The sequence below is a fragment of the Colletotrichum fioriniae genome (genome assembly GCF_027942845.1).
Source record: "Colletotrichum fioriniae strain IMI 355084 chromosome Unknown scaffold_2, whole genome shotgun sequence".
Lineage (NCBI taxonomy): Eukaryota > Fungi > Ascomycota > Sordariomycetes > Glomerellales > Glomerellaceae > Colletotrichum > Colletotrichum fioriniae.
This window is the reverse complement of record NW_027076838.1, coordinates 2,043,488-2,062,472: the sequence shown is the minus strand read 5'-3', so window position 1 is coordinate 2,062,472 and position 18,985 is coordinate 2,043,488. Positions and strand designations below refer to the sequence as shown.

The 18,985-nt window shown below is 53.4% G+C and overlaps 4 protein-coding genes across 4 annotated transcripts; 1 reads left to right on the top strand and 3 right to left on the bottom strand.

The window, feature by feature from the left end:
- Positions 1-535: 535 nt before the first annotated feature.
- On the bottom strand, positions 536-1,138 carry N0V96_002374 (uncharacterized protein; the record flags this gene model as incomplete). Its single annotated transcript, XM_053187588.1, has 2 exons — positions 536-904; positions 962-1,138. 2 exons carry the CDS (start codon positions 1,136-1,138, stop codon positions 536-538), a joined length of 546 nt encoding a protein of 181 aa, XP_053055092.1.
- A 2,270-nt stretch (positions 1,139-3,408) lies between these two features.
- Positions 3,409-4,592, bottom strand: N0V96_002373 (uncharacterized protein; the record flags this gene model as incomplete). The annotated part of the gene is made up of 2 exons (XM_053187589.2): positions 3,409-4,102; positions 4,189-4,592. 2 exons carry the CDS (start codon positions 4,590-4,592, stop codon positions 3,409-3,411), a joined length of 1,098 nt encoding a protein of 365 aa, XP_053055093.2.
- Positions 4,593-10,222: 5,630 nt separating this feature from the next.
- Positions 10,223-11,696, bottom strand: MNN10 (alpha-1,6-mannosyltransferase; the record flags this gene model as incomplete). The annotated part of the gene is made up of 3 exons (XM_053187590.2): positions 10,223-10,886; positions 10,938-11,220; positions 11,270-11,696. The coding sequence occupies 3 exons, from the start codon at positions 11,694-11,696 to the stop codon at positions 10,223-10,225; spliced, it is 1,374 nt and encodes a 457-aa protein (XP_053055094.1).
- Positions 11,697-15,801: 4,105 nt separating this feature from the next.
- Positions 15,802-18,894, top strand: N0V96_002371 (uncharacterized protein; the record flags this gene model as incomplete). The annotated part of the gene is made up of 1 exon (XM_053187591.2): positions 15,802-18,894. The coding sequence occupies one exon, from the start codon at positions 15,802-15,804 to the stop codon at positions 18,892-18,894; it is 3,093 nt and encodes a 1,030-aa protein (XP_053055095.2).
- Between the last annotated feature and the right edge of the window lie 91 nt (positions 18,895-18,985).

The following is an 18,985-nucleotide window of genomic DNA, read 5'->3' as shown; positions in this document are numbered from 1 at the left end:
ACTGATCGAGAAGCAAAATAATGCTTACCATTCGACAAAGGCCGCGTAAGTCTTGCTCCTGAATGAGTATAGATGGGAATTTGGATTTTGCAAGTGACAGGTTGATGAGATTGGATGGTTGCTGATGTTTCAGTGTAAGAGGAAGGTGAGTGAAGGTGAGTGAGGCGAGGTAAGTTTGGAGACGCATTGGAGCCTGGGTACAGTGCAGACAACCACCGGACACAGTCTCTATACGCTTCTACTCTGCGAAACATACAGTGCGAATTCTCTAGCAGATGTCAAAGAAGGTATAGCTTTGTAATTCACCCAACTCAATAATTGTTTCTCTTTTTCACTTCTCTCTCAACATCATCTGAATTATTTAGTCAACGAATTAAATCAGAAATTTGGCTCCCCAGCGCGCAAACTCCCATCGCCAATGTTTCGTGTCCCATATCCTCCAACCCCAATCATGACCAAGACGAGGATAACGCCGAACGACTCTCAAGTTGCTCTCTAACACCAACTATGCCTGTCATGGCAAGCAGTCACAACTCTAGTTCTTCTTACCCTTGGGCGCGGAGGTGGCGCTGAACGAGACGCTCTGGCTGGTCTTGCCCTTGGAGGCCGTGTCGGTCTTGACGTTGTTGTCGAGCTTCTTCTGCTCGGCGTCGATCTTGGCCTGATTGCTGGCGCCCTGTGCTTGCTGCACCTGGAGAGCGAGAACCTCGAGCTGGAGCTTGAGAACCTTGTTCTTGATCTTGCCGACCTTCAGGGCATCGGCATCGGCTCCGGACGCCTTGGCAATGGCGTCGTTGAAACCGCCGGCGTCGGTCTCAGCACCCTCGGCGGCGACGCGGGCAGCTTGGAGGATGGCCAAGTCATCCTTGCTGACTCCAGCAAGGTCAGCCTTGATCTGGGCAACCTGATGAAGCTGTTAGTATCGTCGTCTTGCGAGTGAAATTGCGTGATGGCAACTTACGGGGAACTTCTGGGCAACCTCAGCAAGAGCGTTGCCAGCGGTGCCATCAGAGACTTGGAACTGAGAGTAGTTCTGAACGGACAGAAGCTTGGCCTGGCGTCTTTCGGCTCCCTCAATGGGGGCAGAGAGACCGGTGGCGGCCAGGGTGAAGAGAACGGCGATCTTGGAGAAGTACATGTTGTTCGAAGGTTGTCGAAAGGCGTGGGTAGTTTTGGTACTATGAATATTTACAGTTATAAAGATATTGTCCGGCAAAGAGTGAATGAAACAGCGCTGCTGTGATGAATGAGAGGAAGGTTGATTATTGAGTTTGATGTATTGTTGGTAATGAGAGGAGCACGAGAGGCAGACAGGAGATGGTCGGGGCAGCGGGAGGATCTTATACCAAAACTCCCTATAGTACCACAGTCTATTCATGTTCGTCTCCTCCATCCTAACCGCACACAAGGTTGTGCCCGTGGGCCCCGCGGCCTCCCTCTGACCTCTTCGTGGCTCGACGGGCGACTCTTTTTTCGTCTGTCTGACAGGGCACCTCATCTCACATCCGTTACAAAACAACCCCATAGATGCCCTGCTCCTGAGTCGTCCGAACCAGCATCACAAGCCCGCGATGGCTCATGGGCGTCTCATCCGAGCCTGGCTGCAACATAAGGGTTGGGCGGTTGCATCAACAAGACCAGCCAAAGCCAGGTTCGACCCCTGATGGACTCCATTGAGGAGACAAGCTTCTTTGCCAAGTGGCGGATCGACGAGCAACGTCGATTGTTCTATCGGCGAGCCACGATCCAATCATACGCCGCCGCTACATCCCTGTAACTTGTAACCTGCGCAGTTACTACCAATTCGAACCGCCGGCTACCGAACAGGCTCCTCAATCCTCGTGTGTGTTGGAATTTTTGGCCTTGTGGCTGTTGCGAGTTTGAAGTCTGTCGAAGATCGTGGTGGATCTGCCTCATACCCATGGCAGCTAAACCCGATCGGGCCATCGCTACCTGCCCGTCTGGACAATGTGGGGCGGCTGCCACCGGTTGGCTCATGGGAACGGGTGGGATGGAACGACCAGTTGGTGCAGACTGCAAGGTACGGCCACTTTTCCGTCACTCTCTTGAGTTTCTATTCCCACTTCTTTAACATCTTAAAACTTCCCCCGTCAACATTCTGCCCAGAAACGATCCCGGAGTCATTCCCGTCTTGGCCATTTGGCGCCCATGAGCCTCATTGCTTCGCCATTAGTCCCAACTCCTGGCCCATATTACTTTCTTCGGATGATCAGATCCGCGAAAGAGGCAACACATGGGATGCCGTCACTCGCTGCCTACCTTAGGTGCTTAGGTAGGAGCCACATGACGGGAAGTCTCCAATCCCCAGTCTCCGGTCTTCAGTTGAAGTTGCGTCCGACTCAAGCCTCGAGATCTCTTGTGCCACCTGACACTTTCGAACCCTCCCCTGACCTCGGCTGTAGTAGCCCTCAGAAAGGTCGAAGAGGTCGCAGTCGCCCATATGGACGGAATCCTGTAAGCGTGTTTCGAGTCTTGGCCCTACTTAGTACTGGGCTCTGCCTCTTTCATGCAACCCCCGCCCCAGGAGATCGGACGTTGACCCTCCCGATAGAATCTAATAATTTCGGCACCACCTGCCGAAAGCCTTGTTCCCTGGCAGACGCCAACAGGAATGGCCGTCTCTTGTTGGCCGTTAACCGTTTACAAAGTTTGACGACATCTCATCTCGGAACGTCAAGTGAATCTTGTTCCGGATGGCAGGCGGCACTAGATGCGGGCGACTGAGTCGAGAGCCCCCCATCCCCCTTTCAACGGCCGTCAGATCTCTAACGACCGCGTTTGGATCCACAACTTCGAAAAGTCTTTCTTTTTTTCCCTTACTTCACTTGTCATTAAATCGTTCCTAGACTTGACTCAGCCTCGACGTTCTGATGCTTGAGCCTGGTGTTCAACTACATCATGGGTAGAGCACTTCTTGGCGAAACAAGCGCTGTTTTTCCGTTCGATGCAGAACTCAATTAACAATTAGGGCAGCTGTCATGTTCCAGAAAAACGGAGAAAGCGTTTAACAGTTCAAGTAGTCCGATTCGGGAGTATCTACTGATGATACCCACGTGAAAAGAAAGAAAAAAACCGAAAGCTAGGTATACGTGTTCCAAGGAGCCATCTCCTCCCTATAACGCCATGTCTTCCCTTCATGCCTCGAAAAAGAAAAGAAAAAGGTCTCAAAAGGGTCATCTATCCAGCAGATGATGAAGAAGTGAAAACAGTGAGTCGTAAATGTCGTCAAAAAGGGACCATGACAGAAACCAGCCTCCAAACGCCTGTGTACTTGCGTCCACCACCTGAGTCTAGAACCGTATAACGTTTACTCCAAACGAGTCAAATGAGTCCTACCACTCCCATCCTGTATCTCGTGTGTCGTTTCTCTTGAAAACGTAGCTTAGTTTAGTAACCAGATGCTCCAGGAATGGCCGAGACGCCAGGGATCGGGGCCGAAGGCCGCGCCGTCGGAACGCCAGCAGCAGCAGGCGCACTGGGAGCAACTGAAGCGGCAGCCGCCGCCGCGCCGCCGTCAGACTGGTAGACCTTGACCGAGTTGATGAGCCAAAACGCCTCGGTGAAAGCCTGCGGGTTGGCCGCGACGTAGTCGGAGCACTGGGGCGCGAGCGCCGTGCACTCGGCGTTCTGCTCCCACACTTTGCCGGCCCAGTCGCCGCACAGGGCCGTATTGAAGACGAGGTTCTGCTGCTTAAAGTGCGAGGGGATATCGCACCCGGAGCCGCCGTTGAACTTGGCCAAGGGCTGGCCCCAGGACGAGGGGACCGGGTTGCCCGAGCTCACGTCGCCGGGGATGGCGCTGCGCGGGAAGAACCAGACCGAAATGGCCTGGGAGTTGAAGTCGACGGCGTAGACGCCGCCGCCAATCGCGTTGAAGCCGTCGCCGTAGTTTTGGTTGCTCGAGGTCGACTGGCCGCAGCCCGTCGAGGCGCTGCCGGCGTTGCAGTCCTTTTCCTTGAGGGTTGTGGAGGAGATTGTGCCATCGTTGGTGATGCTGCAACCGGGTCCCGTGTGGAGGGTCACAGCGTTGGACTCTTGGGTGTTGACTCCCTCGATGATGTCAATCTCACCCGAGTTGGGCCTGTGAGTTGTGTCAGCAAGTCACTTTCATCTCGTCACCACGGCTCATGGAGTACTCATGGAGCACTCATAAGAGAGCAAACTTACCAGTTGGGACCAAACATCCAAAAGGCGGGCCAGACGCCGCAACTGCTAGTGGGCATGTGCTGGATATCAGCGACGAACAAGCCCGTGTCAAAGGCCTTGTTCGACGTGACCCTCACCGACTGGCGTCCCTGGCCCTTGGTCTTGGAGTCGACGCCGAGGTAGATGCCGCCCCGGGCGTAGCCCGCGAGGCCGCTGTTGTTGGCCGTCACGGCGCTCGTGTAGATCTGCGAGCCCTTGGTGGGGTCCGGCTGATCGAAGAAGCTGAACTCGTTGAAGAAGTTTGAGCTGTCGTAGTTGTCGTGGAGGACGTACTTCTGCTGCTGTGCCTGGGCCGGCCCGGTGTGGCAGCAGAGGAGGAGGGCGGCGGCGCCCACCAATACCCTCTTGATGCTCTGAGAAGGCATGGCTGAGAAGATTCTCTCGAGATCGAGATCCTTCTTGTCTGATGAGAAGGGAAGACGGAGGGGTTTGAGACCTTTTGAGAAATGTTCCTCTTCGAGATTCAGTTTGACTTGTATCCTTTCGGTTTGGCTCTGCCGGGCTGGATGAGGTAGTCGAGTGTTGGGATGAGGGTCGATGAGAGCCACGAAAGGAGAATAAGATGTCTGAAGAATATGAATCAAAAAAGGGATCAGGGAGAGTCAAGGGTCATCAATAAAGATGAATGAAGTGAAGTAGGAAGAAAATGAATGTCGTCGTATGTTCTGGAGTGAGCCGGTCACTGTAGGTGGTTGGTAGGAGAGAAGTTTCTCGTGTGTGTGTGGTGTGTTGCGTCGTCCAAGTCTGGGCAAGACCTCAAGAAAGGGAGAAAAGAGGGGTGGTCAAGGCCCCTGAGGAATCTGAACCGTTTTTTTCTTTCTTTCCAATAGTCCGAAGGAGTGGAAACCCAAGGGCAGAGGGACACACACGATGCGGCTGGGAGCTCTTGGTAGTGGGGTGTTGAGGAGATAGGATCTCGGCGGCCTCAGCTTCAAAGGGTGGACAAGAGAAAAAAAACTCCCAAGAGACTTGTGTCGACTCGGCGATGGTGAGATGGACAATGACGCACAGCGTGGTTGGTTTGCTTGCTCTGGACCCTGATTTTACTCAAAAGATCTGACTGACGCGGTGGAGTGAGACTGGTGGACTTGTGTCGTTGCGCTTGGCAAGAAAGGTGACCAAATGAGGCAAGGTGAATGGGACCAAAAAAATATCAGAGGGTTGTAAGAAGGAGTGAAACCTCTGGTGATGACGATAACTTCAGCCGGAAAAGGATTGAAACGGCTGTTGCCTGCCTCCTGGGTGGCTGACAAGAGAGAATGAGAGAAGAGAATGAGTGCCTCGAGGGGGCTGTAAGAAGAGAAGAGAAGACGAAAAAAACGTCTGAAGGAGGCTGAACAGAGGCCTTGAGTGTTTAAGCACGACACATCACGGACTCATGAGCCTCAACCACATTGGGGAATGCAGCCAGCTAAATACGACTCGAGGTTTCCTGTGTCGTAGACTGGTGGTGTGGGGAGGGTGACAAGGTGAGCAAGCACCCCGGCCACCGGACAACATTTGGGGATCATGGAAGGTGACCTATCTGATCTCTCCATCTCTCGTCTGTTCTACCGAGTTCTAGGTACCCGAGGCCAGGCCACGTACACGCCGCACAAAGGGCATGGGTGGTTTTGGGAACCATGGTGAGACTTTTTTTTTTCTGGTCTCCCATCTCTTTCTCAGTCTATATGCCATCTCGGCCCAACTCGCGGGGGTCCTTGCCCCACGTCTCCATGTATGTGGTTGCGTTGCGCCGAGTGTGTGCTCGAGGGTTCACTTTCCAACGAACGACAGGTCCTTGTTTCAATATGTTTACCCGCCAAGGCCTGACAGAATTACCAGGGGAACCCCCGGGGAAGATCCAGAGCGAAGACGGGATGATAGGGGAGGGTCCAACCCGTTTCGCTCTTTCGCCGTGCCGAAGAAGCTATATGTGTGGTGAGTATTGTACATGCAGCATGCGAGTCGCCTGCTCTGCCGAGGCGAGATCCAAGTCGAGGGTGCCAGTCAGCGCAAGCAGGGTGGGTTTGTGCGTGCTTTTTGAAAGAAGAAACTGGGGACCCGGGGGGCATCATGTAGATTCAACGTGCAGAGGCAAAAGAGGGAGATCGTCAATGGGTACTTTGCCTTCACGTTAGTACCCAATAGCACGAGGATAGGGGGGCTTGCATGGTTCCAAGATGGGACGGGAGAGTCAACAGGAAACACCTTAGGGGGGAGAAGAAGTTACCCAGGGGAGAAAGGGCAGCCAACGAACGGTCGAGAGCAAGGGTGGACGAAAGACAGACAAGACCGCAAATGGAAAGACGTTTGAAGGTCTTGTTGGATGTCAAAGATTCTAGACGTGGAGTCGGGCGTTAGGTTGTGGTGGGTGGGCGGTTGTGAAGGTGTGGTGTTGGTCGTCTCTGAAACTCGGGCCCCCCATGCCAGGGGCGGGCGGACGGACGTCCAATCGTCTCGCTCCCGCGCCGGCGGGGCCCGTCAGTCTGGAGCACGCGGCACCCACTCGCCTTAGCGGCGGCGGCTCTCTTTCCCAGTCTTCTCTTCCTCAGTGGCTCTGAAGACTCTGGTACCGTGGTACATCACCGTGCTCCACCTGCTTCTGTGGGTGCTCTAGCTCTCATCCATGTATCTTTTTTCTTCCAGATTGGGGTAAAGATAAGGTACCAGATGAACGCTGCTGCAAAAGAGGCGACGGCAGTCAAGGCCCAAGGGTAGCTTGTTACGCTGAGTCGCTGACAGACTGACAGAGTAAGAGTCGCCCGCAGCCTGTCTGTCACTCCCTCAGACTAACGCAACCTTTTCCCCCTTGACAGGAAAAGGAGAGGGCGCTAGAGACTTGACCTCGTCGGCCCCTGCATCAGCTCTGTCGCTCGTGGGTTGGTGGGGTTCGACGTTCCCTCGAGGGGCTTGGGAGGTTGAAACATTTGCAGAAAACATTGGCACAGGTATCCAGAAGACAGCACTCGCGAGAGGGAAATGGGTAGAGGGGGCACGAAGGTGACAGACAGGCCGGCAGACAAGGCCGTGGACAGGCTGAATTGAAACATTTGCCCAACCGCACTCACACATCATGATACATCACACACACACACACACTCTCTCTCTCTCACCTCATTCACCTTGGTCACTCACTCACTCACTCGGCCGCGCACTCACGTAACATTGCGCACAAGCATATTTTCCCCAGAGCTATTCAAACCAAACAAATCTCTTCCGTCACACGGACTTAATTCTATCTATGAGACTCAGCCTCGGACTCGACTCGACTTTTATGAGTTTCGCGCAAACCGTAGTCATACAGATCCCACTCCTCCATCACATCAGCCTCACTCAGGAATGTTCGAGCCTCTAGCCGCCTCGGACAACGGGTCACGCGCGGCGGCGCCGAGATCCATAGTATGAGACATTTAGACCGACTGAATCTTTCTTGTCCTTTTGTTTTTATTTTTATAAATAAAAAAAATCTTTTAATAGTCTTCAGGCTTTTTTTTGCTTCTTCTTTGAGGTCTCAACAATCATAGTAGAAAACCCTCGGCACCCTTGCGCACGAGATGTCGGGGTTCAAATTAGCCGCTGACGAGAATACTTGCATCGCATCGTCACAGCATATTGGGAAAAGCGCAAAGAGAGAAGAGTTGCTTCTCAAACACACTTACACACATATAGTACGTACACATATACGCACGCATGTGGTGCTGCACTACGAATACTACTCAACTTTTTTTTTTTGTTGCCGATACCCGTTTTCTCCTCATGAACCCCTCAAAGTCCTTCAACCGCTTTTCTTCCCTACTTTTCGGGGAGAACCATCTACGTGCGATCTTACTGTAGTTGGGACGAAACACGCGCTTCGTTGAAGATCGACCCCTTCCCCGTTCTCCATTCTACCCCTTGTGCCGTGCGCCCGCGGCAAAGCGGCCATGCACAAAGATGGCACGGTGAGCGGGCAAGTGGGAAACAGATCTTTTGCCATGGCAAAAGAAGGTGGATATCCATCCCCAATGACATCCCCCATTTGCTCAACGCGCAACACTGCCTCCCAAATGAACGTCGCATTCCCTCTCACAATCATAGGACTTGCAACCGCAAAGTGGGATAACCGTGAAGAGATGCGGACGAAGTTTCCATGCAAACGATGTATTGAACGTCGGAATACTGAACGAGGAACTTATTGCAGAGGCACCAAAGCTCCTGAGTCAAGGGTATCAGGACCCCTTCGGAGGCCCTCCACATACCCAGGGGTTCTAGAAGCAGGGGACCCGACGATCACCCCGAAGACACAAGCTGTCGCCATCCGAACAGCCGGCGCGGGCAGATCAATATATTCGGAACCGCAGTCCACTCTTCGTCCCTCGAAGCGATGGCGGGTAACTCAATGAGTTGGCAAAGGAGTCAGTCACGAAAACGTATTGACACGTGTTAGTCCTCAGAGTCATACCTTTGTTCTTCTTTTCTTTTTTTCTTTCCTCCGTTCGTTGCTTCCTATTCCCGGTTTTTCGAGTGGGCTTTCTCAAGCACGTACCGAAGCAATTCTTCCGCAGAAAACCCCAAGCCAACCAAAAAACAATACCCAGACCGCCGCCACTTAAGGTAAGGTACCTGATAAGAGGCGAAAGGGAACCTTCCATCCTTTGTAGACCGATCATGTCCCGGCGGCAAAGTGTCGCTCCCGGAGTGGAACCGGGACACCGCACCACCGCCGCGCCACCCGTTGGCCGCCCCCCGACACCCCTCGACAAAGTCTCAGTGCCGAGGGAAACGTCGCTGGCGAGCCGTTTTGCAGCTGCCGCAATACTTGTTAATTCTTGAATCCAAATGAACATGTATCTATTCCCACATGTCAAAGCCTCACTCTCATTTACATACAAGCAAGCTGAGGAAATGGCGCACGCGCCCCGCTTCATAAGTAGCTGTGATATCGAGTCGTCGTGTTCTACAGTAGGGTGTTTGCCATCTTGCCTACACAGTATCCAGAATCCGGTGGCGACGATCCATGGTCGCAATGGCCCAGCAAAAGCGTGCTCCCCCTCTCACAGGCTGACTTCCTCCGTGAACGCTCATCGTCCCCTCACTCGATTTTGCGTCACGCTTCCTTCTCACACATGGGATTTGGCGAAAAAAAAAATGGTCGAATAAAGTGCTCAATGTCGACCAGTACTTTGAGAGAGGCGGAATATCTGCTCCCTCCCAACTAACCCCGGCCGTTAATCCCCCATCCTTGTGCAAGGAACAGCCTGCCATCGCCACCCAGCCCATCCCAGGCACATCTCCTCAGGGGCGCGCCGTTGATAAGCTTGTTTGTTCTCAATGCTTCGATAAGGCTACATTTGTCTGCGGCACCAATGTCAGACCATATCGGTATTCAATCTCCAAGCTCAAAGAAGCATTCATCACAACAGTCGATCGTCATGCGAGAAAGTCACCCTCGGCTATATAAAAGGTAGATAAGACACGTAAAAGTGGCAAGGTAGACAAGGCATAGATTCATCACGCCATCCGAATGCAAGCTACCTGACATGGAGCTACCTAAGGAGCCGGCGGAAGCTCCCTTCAAGCGGCTCTGCTCCTCGGATGCTTCCTCGCATATTCCGCAAGTACCATGGCGTACAACGTCTAATGTAACACGAACAAAAGATTTAGGGGCCGGGAAAAAAGAACAGCATCCCAAAATTTTATACACCTCAACATGAGGAAATCTTCTCCGAATACTCCTAACCGTCTTCAACAATGAACGCCCTTCGTTTTCGAAATGTTACCCCTTGGTCTGCGAAACCGCTGCTGTGGACGGGTTCTGCTTCTTGTTTTTTTCATGCCGCTCATGAGGGGTGTAGACGTCAGGTTCCCCAAGCTCCCGGGCTTCGCATGCGTATGTGTAGTATGCAAGATAGGTTGTTCCCATTGATAAACAGGACGTTGGAAGTGAAACACGGTTGACCAGCCGTTATTAGATGGCCCATCGGTGATGCGCAAAGACGTATCAGGGCCGTGTCTTGGTGAATCGTCAGTCGTCTCAGAGCTTGACCTTTTGGCCGGTGATCTTTTCCCAGATGACGGCAATAAGATCCTCCTTGAAGCGTTCCCACGGATTGCGGTTCAGATAATAGCTGAGCTCGCGATAGTTGTACATCTCACCCCAGCAATCGCGACCCCATTCGCAGCCGGCCATGTTGACGAGGAAGTCTCGGTCCTTCTGGTCGTAGTGAATACGAGTGTCGTTTCCGTTCTCGGAGCAAGCGCCCGGCGGGAAAGCGTTGATCATGCGCTGAGGGAGGAAGGCCGTGTGTTTGCGGATCCATGGCTGCGTTTTGTAGAGCTGCTCCAGAGCGTCCTGCTCCTTGTGTTCCCACTCCATATGCTTTTGCTCGTAGGCGACGGGATCCCACCAGACATCCAGCATGCGATCAGCCCAATTGCCTCTCTTTACAAAGAAGGAACCAAGATTGAAGCCAGAGCAGTCCTGGGAGAGTATCAAGTTGACAGATTCAGACTTTCCATCGCCAATCGGGCTTCGGGACTCCTCGTCCAGGTAAGGATCGGTGAAAGGATGGCTGATGTTCAGAGGGTTGTACTCGTTGATGTCGCGGTAGACGTGCTTGCTTATGTCGTTGAAGATATGGTTCTGCAAGGGATAGGATAGTTCCATGACGTAGGTATTCAAGTCGAGCCACCAAACCCTTTATCCATTATTAGTTCAGTCACGCCGAGGATTGAGCGCTGCGACATACCATTCAGCCTTTGGATACTTGCGGAAAGCGGAGCGCACAAAGTCGACCTTCTCCCAGCTCTCACGCCATTCGTGTGCGTATCGCTTCTTGGTGCTCATGTCTACGATCTCAAGATCATACCCCCATCGGTTGGCGTACTTCTTCTTGTTCCGTACACTGTCTCGCTCAATGGCCCATTCACGGGCCCCCTTCCACTCCATGACACCTCCTCCGATATTGGCAGCCAAGATAATGACATACTTCTGACCTCCACCAAAGTGTCTTCGCCAGTGGTAGACGAGAGCTGCGAGATGGTTAGCGAGGAAGCCAGACTCATGTCAAGAGGAACGTACGAGTGTTGTAGAAAATGGTCATCGCGAGGGTGAAGAGGAGCAGAATCAGCAGGCGCAGCTTCATCTTCCTGCCCATGCGCGCGAAGATGTTCCGTATCCTTCCCACGAGGGGAACCTTCTGTGCCGCCCATGATCCTCGCCCCAGTTTGTCCTTCTCCTTCTCGACGTATGGGCTCTGGTTGTTGAACCGTGGTAGGCTGCTTGATATCCGGCGCATGTGTCGTGTGAAGAAGCCTTGGTTCTGGGTAGAAAAGGACGGGTATCCGTTCATACCAACGGTCCTCATCTTGCTCTCCCAAGGGGTAGAAGCGCCGTTGGATGCTGAGAAGCCTCTACTCGGACTCGATCGACCGCTGGTGTTGATGGTCAGGCCAGGACTGGCCCAACCGCCTCCAGGTATAGGCGAGGGGCTGCGCGAGAGCGACATTGCGGTGTTTGGGGTGCCTGTAGCGATGAAAGAACACGAGCTGTCAGCAAGCGGGTCCCGTCGTTCGGTTGTCCAACACGTATTCACATCGGTGGCATGTCGGTATACGAGGGGTTGGGAGACGTAGACATGTACGAATAGGTGTGCCACGGGACCGGACTAGGAGCTGAGGAACAGGACGGGAGGATGATGCAGGACAAGACGTACCTGGAATTGGCGCAAGACCAGGCTGCTGGCCGTGGGCTCCCAGGAATTGGGAAGAGCCACGGTCGCCTGGGCCGTCAACGTTGACTGCAAGACCGCCAGATGCAGAAGAGCGGCGTCGATGATGTGAACGTGCTGGCCTGCGATCGCTGAAGGACGAAGAGGCGGCGAATTGCTGTGATTGATCCAGGATGAAAGATTATCGAGGGTTGTGACCAGATGGCACTTTACGGGCCGTCTGGTTACAACGCGATAGCCAAGAAGAAGTATTCGCTAAAGGTGTTGGGGAAGGGGGTCGATGTATCCGAAAAAAGGGGGCCCCCTCTCTGTCTTCGGAATAGGCAGAATGGCTTCTGGTGGTTCGTGGAATTCGGGGTGAGGCTGTACAGGTAACCCAGCCAGGGGAAGGTGTTTTGCTGCGTGGGCAGGGCAGGTCGATACAGGGCCTGGTCGGTAAGGTAGAAGCTCGGAGGTTATGGACGGCAGACAGAGCCTAGGTGCAAGGAATTGGTGGCTCGCTTGGGTGGTGCTTCTCCCGTAGTAGTGTCGATGCGACGGGACAGGTGTAGACAGACAGGAGAAAAGTGTTAGGGACGAGGGCGAAGTGGAGGAGAGTCGTCTTCCGGCTGGGTCACTTTTTTTTTTCTTTTTCGCGAGGGCGTTTGTTCGCGGCGCTGGTGGCTACAGTAGGAGAGATAGGCCGGGAATTGACCGCCTACTGCCACTGGCGTGGGGGGGAAAGGGAGGGGGAGAGCACGCGGAGACAGGAGTACCACAGTACGTGAGTACTTAGGTAAGAGGGCAGGGATGATTGCTGACGGATGACAACTGGATCAAATGAAGCAAAAGCTACGGAGGCCGACAATGGAGTTCCGAATCTCACAGACAATATGAGTAAGATAGTGGCAGGAGGGAATGTTTGATTCGTAAGATGAAGAAAGGGCCGTTTCCCTTTTGTGCGACTATTTGTTGATTCGCTCCTTTGATCGTCTCGTATCTGCAAAGGGAATGGGCTGGGCTCAAGCTGGGCAATAATACCTTAAGGGAGGCCATCCATCTTGGATAGCCACCGTCCAGTCCATCCCACCGTCAGTCTCTCATCTAAAAAAGGGCACTTAATTTTCATTGCTAACCCCTTCTCGCCCGTAGTCCAGTGTAGGTGCAGAAATCTGGTGCGTCTAATCTTTTTTCAGATGGAACGTCTTTGCTGGGTGCCAGGATGCCAAGGTTTCAGGGCTTCTAGCGGTCCGCTGACATTAAATCATGGGCCCTGCATTGACTCGGGTAGCTTACACACGGCGGCAACGTTTATGCTGCAGCAGTGAGACAGGTCAAGTGTACTTTGAGACTGGTTGTTTAAAGTAATAGGCTCAGAGCCTCCTCAAACTCTCTCCTCTCAATAATCCCCGGATAGCAGCAATTGACATATTAATCGTCTGAATATCGTGGTAAGAACGATATCATAATCGGGGATGTTATCTGCCAAAAAAAGAAAATCGTATGGATAAACCATCCTGAATTGAGTTCACCTGATACATGTACAGATTGAGCCAAGGGAGGAAAATAACACAATCTAGGGCAGTCACGAACCTGGTGCCATCATCAGGGATACCAAATAGCTTGCTGAGGTAAGGAGGGAATGAAAAAACGCTTTCTAGCCAAGACATGAACTTTAACACATTTCAATGCGGCCCTTAGGTACCTTACACAGATAGATCTCGCATGTGCGGAACTGAGATGCTAGTGAATGTCGAGCGACGCTGCTCAGCATGGCCTGAGGTAGTATCCCTACCTGGCATTTAGCCCTTGAGACGCGTCTTGCTATTGGCACGAATTGCAAAATGTTACATCTGGTGGTTTCCGTCTCGGAACCAGACTTTCGAGCGACAAGCTGCGGTACTCCGTATAGCAATTCTAGACAACATGATTCTTGACATGTTTGATCCTCCCGATTGGAGATTACGTTTAAGATCGAGTGGAGCTGCCCCTCGTCTTCTGCCTCAAGTCTAGACCAGTTTTTAAATTAACAACGGTGTTTCGGTGACACCAGCTTTGCAGCAAAGATGCCAACTCCACAACCAGCGCCTGATCCAGATAGTCTTGACGAAACAACCGCTTCAAGATTCCATCATATACTGGCGTTGCACGCCGTTGACGAAAAGTGTATCAATTTGACATACTCTTAAGACTTTACTGCTCTTCTCTCGCCATGCTCTTGGGAACGGCAAGGTTTGCGATTCAAAGCCCGAGCCCTTCCTCGTTCAGTGCGAGGCAGCTAGCCGCACAGCCACTCATCCACTCAATGCTCATCGTCCACCTGCTCAGGACCTGAGACCGGATTTGTATGGCCCTGTTATTCCATCCCACAGCCATGACAAAAACCAAATCCCAAAGCTATGGTAAATGAGGGGTGACGGATGGCGTGCAGACACGTAACTTGTAAGATAGGATGACGGGCGGGAAGGGGAACCTGTACCTCTGCCCAACTATGGCATACGTCGTGGCGTCTGAAAGACGTTCCAGCCGGCGAGGCGTGATACCCGAGTTCTTGACTCGATCGCTTCCGATGCCGATGCTTTGCTCCATTCCGACGCGTCGCTGGCTCGTGGAGGACTGGACAATACCTCGAGTGCTTTGGCAGCCGTGGCATCTTGTGCTATGACGTCCGGTATGAGCATTCCACTTTGACAAGACTGGAATGTAGCGCGTATGGTGCGAGGCTCACATTGGATACACAACTAAAAAATGGGCTATCTGAAACGTTTCGGCATGGCCAGCCAGCCAGCCACTGACTTGTTCTCAACTTTGAGTTATCAACTAGAAAGTGAGCAATTCAGCTTTGCAGTTGACTAAATCCGGCCCGGGCAGCGGCATACAATTGTTTCGGGTCTCCACTCCTTCGGCGAGGTTAGGTGCGGAAGACCATCCACTTAAAGGCAGGCGTACGGGCTCGGTGAACGGTGAATCTATTGGGCGGGAAGTCTATTAATAAGACCGGAGTGGCGTAGGTGGGCGTCCTCAGCCACACCTTACTCCAGCCATAGGGAGAAGTTCATCGCAAGCCACCCATACGTGCCACAACTTCCCCAAACTCACTCATTCACTCAAGCCACACGCAGTCATTTGGCTCATCGTGGTTCACTGAATGATGTGATTCGGCCACGCGAGATGAGCCAACACTCTGTTCATGGATGTCCTGCATGCCGCTACATCCCGCAGAGCCGTTCTGCCCCCCATGTAACCGCGGCCAAATGAATGGCCAGCGTTGCGGTTGCCTGTGCAGGCCCGAGAGCTGGCCAGCGGCACCACGGCCAATCAGAAGCTCGAGATGTCGAACTGGGCGCCTACCTCATACTGCGAACTTCATCGTCCAGCCAAACATCGCGAGGCCTGGCCGTGACCCATGAACTCAAAGCCGCCGCGTGGTGATTCGGCTCTAGTCATATAATGAAGCTACCTGCTCCTGCCGCGCCATTGTCCTCCTGCTTGTTTCGTGTTTTCAGACGTAGTTAAACGACTCTCGGTGGGTGGCTATCTGGTTTCCCTTTTGTTGTTCATTGTGCGCCTTATTCACGACTCACAGCCGAGTATTCCATGTGGGAGAGTTCGTTGTCAATCATTGTAGCACTTTCTTTGGACCTGCCGCTCTTTCCCTCTTTGCTTCCTTCCCCAAAATATCCATCAGCATCTCTTTCAAAGCTACGCCTTTGTTCCAGCTTGACGCCCACCTCGACCAGAAGAGCCTTTCGGTGGTTCGTTCATTCTTTTTCTCATTCAGGATTTTCTTGAGAGGCTCGAAACCTTTTCATCGTCATCGAATCAGTCTATTACTTCGAACTCGACTTACACGCATTGTCCCTTCAAAGTTGTGTTCTGAAGTCTTGGAACTTCCTACATCAACATGTCCTCCAACGGGGCCACCGTGCCTCAACGGCAGCCATACGATCATCGGTATCATAACGAGAGGGAAGACTGGGAGGAGTGGGAGGATGAAGATGTGGTTACCCCAATCATGGACGATGACCAAGAGCTCATCATGGACAAGACGGCCGCTCCCAGTCCCTTGAGGCCAAACAAACCGGCTTCGACGAGATATTCACAGCCACGGTACTCGGTTCAAAAGCTGAGGCGTCTTAAGTCCCGCCAGCGGCAAAAGGCGCAGAACGCCAAAGCAGGGATCAAGGTGGTTACAGACATGGCAACGTTGCGACAGCAGCAACAGGCTCAACCGAGCCGGATTCCTGACCTCCAGCAGCCCAAGTTTGTCGATGCAGCAGCACTGAGGGCCCTTGAGGGGTCGCCTAACTCTGCGTCCGTTGGCAATTGGAATTGGCTGAAGATGAAGAAGTCGGACCCAAACGCAAAGTCTCCTCAAAGCGCTGGCCGCAGCCCCCTGGAGCAGGATCTATCCCCAAACGACCGCCCGATTGTCATTGGCATCGCGTTGCCGTCAGAGATGGCCGACAGAGAAATTAGTCCCCAAACAGCCATCATTGAGACGCCGCATGACCTGCCGCCGAGATATACCAACAAGCCTATCACGATGTGCAAACCAGATACCGTCACTCCATTGACTCCTTCACAGCAGAGATCTGTGTGGAGTCCAGACACGCCAGACACCACCTCTCCTTTCCAGTCACCACACCGCACTTCCAGCATTTATTCTCAAGCAACTGGCCTTGGTGTTGGTGTTGGTGTTGGTGTTGCCCACGACGCTCCTCCTGTTCCTGCAGTGCCCTCTACCTACAAACAACAGGAAAGAGTAGTTAGCGTTGTTCTCAAGAACAGAGATGACGAGGACGATGATGGAGGTAGCCCATGCACCTTATTTGAGGAGGATGGGAAGGCCTCGAACCGACAAAAGCCGACAAAGGCCAAGGAGGCATCAAAGAGCCCAGACAGCGCGGCAACACAGACTCGTGGTTGGTGGGATCATATCACGACCCCCTTTCTGGAGAGGAAGAGTCCTATCGTCCCACCTCAGAAGAGTGAATCACAGCCAGTCAAATCATCAGCGCATGACGACTGGTGGAGTGAAAAGGGCGCCAGGGTCTCGGTCTCGGAAACAAAAGCCTTGGAGCCTACGGTATTCAAGCCACAAGAAGTTCAACAAGTTATTGTTCAGCGACCAGGCCTTCCAGCATCTCCAAGACCATCACCACGCAATATAGAGGCGCCGATAGTCAGAGTTCCCACTCCGAGAAGGACCCCATCACCACTCATGGACAGACGGGATCCTTCACCCGCGTCGTCTTCTCGGTCAGCTACTCCACGACTGCAGCCCCGGTCAGAGAAAACACAGCTTGCCGAACCCAGCCCAGCTCCCTCAGAGCAGCCGCCTCCATACTCTCCTCCCCCTCAGCAGAAGGCCGTGAGATACCGAGCTGTCTTCCCTGCGGGTCACCCTTTGCAGGCACTTTACCCCCCATCTCCGGGACCGATCTCGCCTGCCATTAACGGAACAATGAGTTCCCAAGGCGGCATCAACATGACCGACATACCCTTGACACCAGCGCCGAGAGGCAACAGTCCTGCTCCTGGACAGCAAGGTCGCCTTCCAGAACGATTCGCTGGCACATTTGTGCCGCCGGAACACTTCCTTGCAGCAGAAGGGAACGGTCATCGCGTTGAACGACAGCGTCGTCGCCACGAAAAGGAAGAAATTGCAGCTCGCAAAGCTGGAGGCTTCTGGAAAGGCCGTGGGTGCATCCCGGCGAACGGATGCTATGGTCGTAGCGGTCGTGAAGGCCGAAAGAGGAGACGCGTTTGCCTTGGCATATGCGGAGCCAGCCTTTTCCTCAGCATTCTCATCATCGTTCTCTGCGTTACCCTCATCCCGCGAAACCACGCCTCTGCGCCAGTTGACAGCATCTTTCTCAACCTCACAAACTTTCCTCCGATGCCAACTGGAGTTCTCTCAGTTGTTGGCCCAGATAACACCGCCGCTGTCACTGGCTGCAGTAGCCCTTCGACTGTTTGGAGCTGTGCACTTCCCAAAGAAGAACAGGAATCTGTGGCCCCCAACCGTCCCAACCAGCCGACTTTCACCATGCAGATCCAGTGGGATAACAACACGCGCAATCTCTGGAATGTGCCCAATGGTGAACCCCCTCGGCCCGGATCTACCTCTGGGAAGCGCCAATTGAACCTCGGCGGCATCATAGCTAGGGCTGCGGTACTCATCAAAAGACAGAACCCAGTCTTCACGCCCAACCCAGCCCCTCCTTCCTTTCAGGAAATGTACTTCCTCGGAAACACAACAGACGGCATTGTCTCTAGTGAGAAAGCTGGCGAACCGACTCCTTTCTATCTCAGCATCCTCAAGTCTACCAGTGAAACAGTCGGCCCCAGCGCCCTAGGCAAGCGTCAGAGTTCGGGGAACTCTACTGATGACTTTGGCATCAGCCTACCAGCCCCCGAACTCGAGGCGGACGGCACTGGAGCCCCCGCACAGCTCTTTCCCCACGCCGTTCAGCAGCCCGTCCGACTGTATGATCGCGGCCTCCCGACTGAGCACTACGGTTTCTACACCTACTTCAAGCGCACCATCTACCTCAAGTCCGTCACTACCCTCAACGGGACTGAAGGCGAGAGCAATGTGCCGCTCGACAAGGACGGCGGATCCCGCAGGAGCGAAGCCAAGTTCCTCGTGACGTGGTCTCAGACGCGTTTCCTCGTCCAGATCTGGACCCGCTCGGCGAACACCACGCAGCTCCTCACTACCCCCGGCACCATGCCTTACCCCGTCACGATTAAGACGGACACCCACGGCGGGGAGTCGGGCGAAAAGTTCGTATGGCACTGGCCCGTGAATGATCGTCAGGGCATCGATACGAGCACACCGAAGCTTCTCCCCAATGATATCGGCTTTGGGGGAACGACTGTGAACCCTCGAAAGGACAAGAATGCTTCCTTTGGCGGTTTCGACGGTGGTACCGGCGGCTGCCGCTGCGAGTGGGTTAATTTCATTGCCAGGAGGGATAGCGGTAACTAAAGATGAGGAAGACTTCACAAACTTCTATGATAGCTGAACGTCGGCAAGGATGTAAGGGCCGACTTGTATATGAATTCGAACAGGACCTTGG